At 37.4% G+C, this 8,991-nt stretch overlaps 1 protein-coding gene across 3 annotated transcripts in view; it reads left to right on the top strand.

The window, feature by feature from the left end:
• Positions 1 to 1,217: 1,217 nt before the first annotated feature.
• Positions 1,218 to 8,991, top strand: part of LOC115223926 (zinc finger protein 76) — a 29,696-nt gene continuing 21,922 nt past the window's right edge. Inside the window, exons 1-2 of one of the 3 annotated variants that reach the window (XM_036512850.1) lie at positions 1,218 to 1,507; positions 8,815 to 8,991. The exon at positions 8,815 to 8,991 is cut by the window's right edge and continues 1 nt beyond it. In XM_036512850.1, coding sequence (XP_036368743.1) covers positions 8,834 to 8,991 — 158 coding nt within the window. In that variant the 5' untranslated portion in view covers positions 1,218 to 1,507; positions 8,815 to 8,833. Of the gene's footprint in view, positions 1,508 to 8,796 lie in introns of all 3 variants that reach the window. The other 2 variants (XM_029794659.2, XM_029794660.2) reach the window with 2 other exon arrangements.

The raw sequence follows: 8,991 nt of genomic DNA, 5'->3' as shown, positions 1-8,991 counted from the left end.
ATATTTTTAATTTGTATCCAACGGATCTCTCCCTTTTCAAACTTAATAAATACAAATATATATATATATTATATATATATATATAAAGTAGGCACCCCTCATTTTATATATAAATTCATGTATGTCTACATACATAAATTATAAATATAATATATATATACATAAGTGTATATATATTATATATACATACATGTATATACATAAGTGTATATATATTATATACATACATGTATGTATATATATATATATATATATATATATACTTACATGTATTTATATATACACACACATGTATATATATATATATATATATACAGACATATACTTATATGTATGTATATTATATACATAGATATTTGAGGCGTGTCTATTTACTTTTGAGATGTGTGTATCAATTGCATATTTATATCTTTTCATTATATAGGCGATTAGATTTTAGTTTCAATTTAATTACAAATATTTTTGTGTATGAACATTTTCCAAGGGATTAGTAAAAAAAAAAAAAAGTTTACTAATGACGACCTTCTGTCGGCGAAAAGGAATTCCTAAAATTCAAAGGGAACCTTAATTTTCGATTAAATGTCGGAAATAACTGAAATAAAATCGAAATCGCTAATTGAGCTGCTATCATAGGGCAGATATCGTCTAAACTGGTGCCTCGTAATTTAATAAAACTCAAATAAATTATAGATCCTTTTTAATTAAGATTTCCGTAACCTCATCGTTTAATACATACACACACACACACATATAGATACGTACACACATATATGTGTGTATACATATACACACACACATACATACATACGTACAGACGTATGCACATATGTGTGTGTGTATACGTATATACACATATAATAAGTTTGTGCATTAATCGGATTTGAACTTGCTAGCAGTTTTCTTTTTTAAATAAAAGTTGTTTAAACACGTTCACGTGAATATTATTGCTAAATGAAAAAAAAATAAGACATTGTCGGAAACGGCATTTATTAAAATATAGATTTAACATTTAGTGCAGCAGTAAATGGACGACAAAGAGATAAGCAGAAAATACGAAATGAAACATGCATAAAAATTTACTTTTAAATATAACCATCAACATCTCTGTAATATAAATATTCTCAAAATAACTGGATAATAAAGAAAGGAACATAAAATGAAATATTTATATATAATAAAAATGTATGATGATTTTTTTTTGTTTACTCCGTCACTGCCATCAACACGAATGCTGACGAGGCCCGGGAACGTGCATTATAAATGCTTCTTAACCGATCGACTATAATGAAACCAAACAGCAAAGCTTCCATTATGAGAATTTTCCCCCTTGTTATCTTTTAGATGAACGTTTCGTTGAATGAGATGGAAATCGGGAGGGCAAGCTAAATAGTTTGATCGCTTCGGGTTCGTTCACTTTGGCAATGTGTTGTCTATGCTGGTTCCGGGTCCGCATGGCGTGGAGGTCGCAGTGTTGCATGGCGGTCTAGGTGGGTGCCAGGATCTTTGGGTAAGTTTTTCCCAGTGTTCCATTCACGACGCTCTTGTTTTGTTGCCAGTCGCCGCTTTTGCCATGCTTACAAGGGCGTTGCTACTTTTCCTTGCTTTTATCCTCTCCTCTTTCGCCCTCCAACACTCCTTTCTCTCTTCCCAAATCCTCTCAGAAATCCTTTGACCATTTTGGCACCAACATCTCTCAATCTCTCCACAAAATATTTCCCGTCTCCGCCCAACAACCGACTCCACGAACCACACCGTCTCTCTCTCTCCTAATTTCTCATCTCTCAACATTCATCCAACATGGACAATTTATTATCCTTTGCCTCACAAACTCTCCTTCTTCCCAACAGTTTCCTTTCTCTCTCTAATTCATTTTTACCTGACGCACATGCTCCAATAAAGACTCGCTCGCTTTTTCTTTAATTTCCCATATTATACACAATCCGTTTCACTTATTTTCTCAATGTATTCTCTTCTAGATCATACCACTACACGTGTGCAATTTTTTCCAGACTTAAAACGAAAAACAAGAGGCTACTACTAGAGAACAGTGCTCCCGGTGCGCGCACTCGCATGCTCGCGCATCCGCGCTAGCTAGTCGTGACCAGTCGATCCTTACTTTGTGTTTTTCTGTGTTATTTACTTTGTTTGAAAAAATTATTTGTTTTGAGTTTTTGTGTTTTATTTACTTTGTTTAGCAAAAATTATTTACTTTGTGTAAAAATATTTATTTTGTGTTTTATTTACTTTCCTAGACAGTCGTAGGGATCGACTAGTCAGGACTAGCTAGCGCGGATGCGCGACTACGCGAGTGCGCGCACCGGGACCACTGTTCTCCAGTAGTGCCCACAACAGCATTACAGCTGATGTAGAAATTAACATATTATCATTCTTTTACACAACTTCCTTTCAACATCATCGCTGGATCTCGCTTTTCCAATGTCTGGATATCAGCGGTTTGCAATTATTTTGTTTCGTTTATTATTACAATCGATCTTGGCCGCGAATTCCTCCTCAGTTAAAAGCAAAAGGAACATTCTATGATGCATAACTAGCAAACCGTGGTTCGATCCCTGCAGGTTCCATGTTTCAGTTTCTGGTTCTTGTTTGCAATAATGCATTCATTCATTAGAGTTTTGCATCGATTCTTAATTGCGCTGATTAATCAATTATTTTGTTGCTAAATTAAAACCTCATTTACGTTGACTGTAATCATTCTAAAACATTTTTAGATCGATCAAAGTTTCCTAATATTCATTCCCCATGCGTTTCCTGGTATTTTATTAAAATATAACCACACGCATATGAAAATAGTTATAGCATTAATTAAATAATGGTAGTGCTGATTAAAAGTAATTAGAAGTGCATGTGCAATTAATTAATCATGCACAATTCTTAAAATCCATTTTCGTCATGTATGTGTCTTTGTGTTTGCCCCCCTCCCCCTCCTACCGCCTGACAACCGGCGTTGGTTTGTTTAGGTACCCGTAACATAGCGGTTCGGCAAAAGATAGTAATAGTATAAGTCCTACATTTAGTAAAAGTACCGAGGTCGATTCGTTCGATTAAAACCCTTCGTGGTGGTGCCCCAGCAGTCCAATTGCTGAAACAAAAGATTAAAGATAATTCTAGCCCCATTAAAAAAAAAAAAACCCTATTTTTTGTTTACTTTGATATCAACCCCTCCCTCTAACCTTTACTCACATTTTGTTATTTGATTATATCCATGAAATAGCAATATCATCATTTTCTGCCCCCTCTCCTCTATAAAAGTTGATCTTTACCTTATTTCTCAATCGATTATTGGGAGTTGATAAAAGTTTTGAATATTGATAAAGAACTGAAGCAGATTTATTTATAAGTAATATTATTTCCTGTTGTCCCTTATCAAACTTGGTAAATGCCAATGCACGAAACTTTCTGTCCTGGAGTCACTCTGTAACTTCTGCCGATTAATTATTAATATCTATCTATATATATAAAATTTAAATAATGAGGGAGGTAAATTGAATATTAATTTAATTAATATCAATTTAAAACCAGTAGCCTAGCATATATAAAAAAATCAGAAAAATCAGAAAAAATTTCAATTCATGTGTATATTTAGGGAAAAACCACTAGGTGGATAACCAATACGCTAGAAGAAGATCACATGATCTTACTACAGAGAAATGTTCTCTAGAGAACGTTTTTTCTTTGTAGTTAGATCGTATGTGATCTTCTTCTAGCATATTGGTTATCCACCTAGTGGTTTTTCCCTAAATATACACACGTATCTATATATTCATATGTACTCATGTTCTGGGTTCTATTTTCCTGTTTGTATTGTCAAACCCTATATAAATAATTTATATCGATTTAGATAGAACTTTCTTATAAAAGCCCTTTCCTTTTAGCTTATCAGTGTAACTATGATAACAGAAGCTCCCACCCTAACTTCTTAACATCCAATGCACCAGACAACACGATATGATCCTTAATACTATTAAATTAGTTACGTATTTAATTTTCTCAATTTCTCTCATTAGTAATCACTACTATACAGTATTTTATTTAGCCCCAGGTCAGATGTGATTGGGCAGACAAGCCTATGATCAAAACCCATTCCATTCTATTTCACTCTTTACCCATTCTTTCTTTTTTTTTTTGTGTGTTTGTTACACAGTCGTGTATCTAGGACATTGGCATCTAACGTGCTGCCACTTTTAAAGATGGCAGAGTGGAGATTTAGCTGCTATTTATAGCAGGTCGAGCTCTCCCTCATTGGCAGAATATAAGGGTGTTACTACTCTTGGTGTTGGTGGTGATATCGAAGAAATAAAACTATTTAATTGTTTAATGTAGATTTTTTTGTTCTTAAACTGTGCTTCACAAATTTACAGATTCAGTTTTACAATTAAGACATGTAATTAAATTCTACGTGAAGAAACTAATAATTTTGTGTAACCATAAAAAAGAGAAGACGTTTGCACAGCCAAAAGACTTCTCCAAACTTTTTAGAGCATATTTTTTCTCTTGCTCCAATTATGCATTCTCAGAATAACATCCTAGTTACTCCTGTATATATTCTTTTATAAGAAAAGTATTCAAGAAATGGCTTTCTTTTGTTTTATCTGTGTATATAAAAAGCGTTCCAGCCATGACCATCTTGTATTTTTGTATATCTAGGACTGCACGGACATATTCTAGACAAAATAAGAGGACAGTTGGGTATAATTTAAAGGAAATGTGGCTGCTTTTTCTAGTGGGTCGAGCGACCACCTAATGCTTCCTTATTGACTCGCCAACTCACAAAGAAATGGTTGGCCCAAGCAAACAGTAGAATCCAAGACGCTGCGCTGTGGGACTGAACCTGAAGTCTCATGGTTGCAAAGTGAGCTTTTTGGCCACATGGTTATGTCTATAATTTTGAATAATAAATTGAACTGACAGTGGTCGCTTGTGACGATTCCTTGTTGCTTTAGTCTCCACTTCTGTCTAAAACTAGGATGAGATCTAGAGTGAGTCTTCTGTGAGGAACTTTACAAAGTTAGAACAAGACCTACTCATTGGCCTTTGAAGACAGGTCATCTATTTTAGGCAAAGCCCAACAGATATTCATGGACCTATCATTTGCTCATCTGGACACTAAACTGAGGAGCCTCTACATGGTTGCTTGACTTGCTTCAAATAGCAGCTAAGTCACCCTCAAATTGTTCACCTTGCCTTTTAAAAAGAAGCAGATTTAGATAATGTAGTCAGAGATATGTTTTAAAATTGGTTCTATTAAACGGTTATATTATGCCAGTTGTCATCTGCAAGGCAGAAACTTGCACAATGTACACAGCTATGGAGAAAAAGATAGAAGCCTTTGAGATGTGGGTCTTTCACAGATCAGGCAGGTTATGCTGGAAAGATAGTGTAACAAATGTTGCAGTACTAGAACAGCTGAAAGTCCAAAGGCACCTATTGTTGAGGACCAAGTTCACAAAGCTGTCATATTTTGGTGCCATGAGTACTGACTGGAGACCATTCTGACAGGAAGTGTGGAGGGGAAGAGTGCAAGGGGCTGTCAAAGAGGTTTGTGAACTGACAACATCAAAGAATGGATTGGAGACAGGAACCTGGTTGATGGTATACATACAGCACAGCATTGCGGGAACTGGAGCGTCTTGGTAAGCTGACCCCTGCGCACAGGGAGGGCATCTGATTAATGTCTGATGGTAGATTCCATTTCCTATTTCAATCTGGTACTTATTTTATTGATCTGTATTTACTGAATAGCTAAGTTACACTTAGATAATAAAGTGACACAATTTGATGCTCAAGGGTTTTTTTTTTGTCTTGCAAGTACTTGGTGACCCTGTCAGTGCAGGTGCCACTTAAAAGCACCCAGTCCACACTGTAAACTGGTTGGTGTTCAAAAGGGCAAACCTGGGAAATAGCAATATTTGTACACTGGGCGGTGTCATGTAAAAGTGTCTGGTCACTGCCTGTAAAAGTAGCCCATACGGCACCATGTAAAAGCTCCTGTGTGGTGTCATGTAAAAGCATTCAACATACTCTGTAAAGTGGTTGGCATGTTAGGAAGGGCATCCAGCTGTAGAAACCATTCCAGATCAGACTGGGGCCTGGTGCAGCCCCCCAGCTTGCTAGTTCTAGTCACACTGTCCAACCCATGCCAGCATAGACAATGGACATTAAATGATGATGATGATGATGATAGGTATGTGCACGCACACTCACACGGTTTCCATAGTTCCGTCCTCACCAACACCTAAATATTGCTGTCTTGAGTGCTGGGCCTCATCGGGCCAGTTACCTGGTGTCCATGGTGCACAAGGGACCTCGATTGCAACACCCCTGCCAAACTGGATGCCAGTCCATTACAGAGTTACTCACAGTTGAGTGATCTGGAGCGACAGGAACACAATTCACCACTTGGTCTGGGAATTGAAACCATGATCTTGTGATCACGAATGCAACACCTGAACAACTAGACCATAGTTTTCTCCTATCAAATTTACTCTCAAGGTATCAGTTGGACCAGAACTGTAGTAGAAGAATCTTGCCTAAGGTGACTCACAGTGAATCATAAACTCATGCCTGTGCTTGTATGAATAATAATTAATTGAAAATTGATATGGACAAAATGGTGAAACAGTATATAAAGGTGGTGCTCCAGCAAGGCCACAGTGAAAATGACTGAAACAAGTAAAACAAAAAATATGTACATACATACATACATACATACATACATATATATAATGTAGTTATTGGTTATGGACAGTCAGAAAGTTACCATTAGTTTCAGGTCTGTTATTGCTCTTAGCAATATAGGCAACTCAACAGACCTGCTGTCTGGAAGCACATAACCTCATTACTAATGGAGGTAAGAATACAGTCTTGGTCAGCATGGTGGTGAAACAAATTCCTGAAATGAAATTTCCTTGATGTGAAAACTCTTTCTGGGAGAGATGGAGTTATTGCCTTTTGAACAGTTCCAATTATGTCTGAAAAAGGTCAGTTTATGTACATTCTCAGTTCACTACTCAGCAAATGAGGAAGCCCATGTTTCCAACATGAATTTTCTATCATGAAGGTACCAACTAAACATTTCACTCTTTGGATTTCTGAAGACTCATGGATCAAGTAAATTTTTTAGGAACCTTGTCCTCTTGACCAAGCAAAGATTGCATTGTTTGCTTCATGGTCCAGGTTGTTCCAGGAGCTTCCATTTAATTCTGTATGGCATTCTCTCTTCTTTTAAATGCCATATGTAGTTGGCCAAAGACATAATGTTGAGCCTCTCTGTGGTTATTTAGTCGCAGTTTAAAAAGACCCTCCATTGCTCCAACAGATTTCTGTGCATATGTCCTTACGTTGGAGCTTCTGTTGCTGTTGCTGCTGCTTCGTAGAGGCTTTGGAGTTCCATCAGCTGGGCACTCACTGTTAAGTCCACATGAGCATCATGTCTGAGTGAAGGGCTTAGGGGTGGGCACTAAAATCTTTGGTACACTGGGCAAAAGAAAAAAGAATCAACAACACACACACATAGATATATACATACATACATGTGTCTCTGTATCTATCTTTGTCCCCTCCTCCAACACCAGTTGACAACTGGTGTTGGTGTGTTTACATCCCCATAACCTAGCAGTTCAGCAATAGAGACCGATAGAATAAGTACTAGGCTTAAAAAAGTTAGTCCTGGGGTCGATTTGTTCAACTAAAACCCTTCAAGGTGGTGTGCTCAGCATGGCCACAGTTAAATGACTGCAACAAGTAGAAAAGATACATATATGTAATTGGAGAGAGCTTTGACTGCTATTTCTTGTGAATTGAGCGACCATGCATCAGCTACCTTGTTGGTTTGAAGCAGTGATATTGCTTGTTGTAGTGGCACCTTCTGCAAACTTGGAGAGAGATTGTAAGAATGTCAGTAGAACTTTTTAGTTGGTTCTCTTTTGGACTATTGTAGGTTTCCTTTAGTCTGTACCTTAAATCAGGGCTGACCAACCTGAGGCCTGCAAGCGCATGCTTCCGGCCCACTTGATACTTTCTTGAAATTGGTTTATTTAAACACGCTCCCCTCTTCCAGTGCCCCCTCAAAGGATTTTTGTGTTGCGAGTTACTTTGTGACTCCACATAAAAACCACCCGGTCCACACTGTAAAGTGGTTGGCATTTGGAAGGGCATCCAGCTGTAAAACATTGCCAAAACTGACCTCACCTGTGCTTGTGCCACATAAAAAGCACCAAGTCCACTCTGCTGTGTGGTTGGTGTTAGGAAGGGCATCCAGCTGTAAAAATCCTGCCAAAGCAGTCACGGAGGTCTGGTGCAGAGTGCCCTCATCTTGGACCTCTTATGTTAACTCTCTCTCTGTCCCCTTCTCTGTAAAGCAGAGCTGGGGGGAATTAACCAAGCAGCATTTATATCAGTTATTATCATTATCACTAGATACAAGGCAGAGAGCTGGCAGAATCGTTTGCATGCTGGACGAAATGCTTTGCAGAATTTCATCTGTCTTTACATTCTGAGTTCAAATTCCGCTGAGGTTGACTTTGCCTTTCATCCTTTCGAGGTTGATAAATGAAGTACCAGTGAAACACTGGGGTCGATATAAATCGACTAGTCCCCTCCCTCAAAATTTCAGGCCTTGTGCCTTTAGTAGAAAGGATCATTATACAGAGACGTATATCATCAAACTCTTTGATCTACATATATATTGTAATTTTATATTGATTTGTAATCAGTGTTTACTCAATTTGGTTTCCATTCATCAAGATTTTCTTCACCCACTTTGTGTTTCATTTGCAGTTGATAATTTTCTTGAAGGAATTTTGGATCTGAATTGATGGAGATGGATGATCTGGATCATGTGTCTGATTCTGTTGCCATTAAGAATGATTTACACACCCGAGAACTAGAAGAGTCGATTCAAGTGAACCCTCATGGCTTTACTGCTGAAGCAGCAGGACAAAAAGTTATTGGCCTTCTTCTTCATACCACTGA

This window comes from Octopus sinensis, linkage group LG24, assembly GCF_006345805.1.
Source record: "Octopus sinensis linkage group LG24, ASM634580v1, whole genome shotgun sequence".
NCBI classification, from domain to species: Eukaryota; Metazoa; Mollusca; class Cephalopoda; order Octopoda; family Octopodidae; genus Octopus; species Octopus sinensis.
This window is presented reverse-complemented; position numbering and strand designations above follow the sequence as displayed.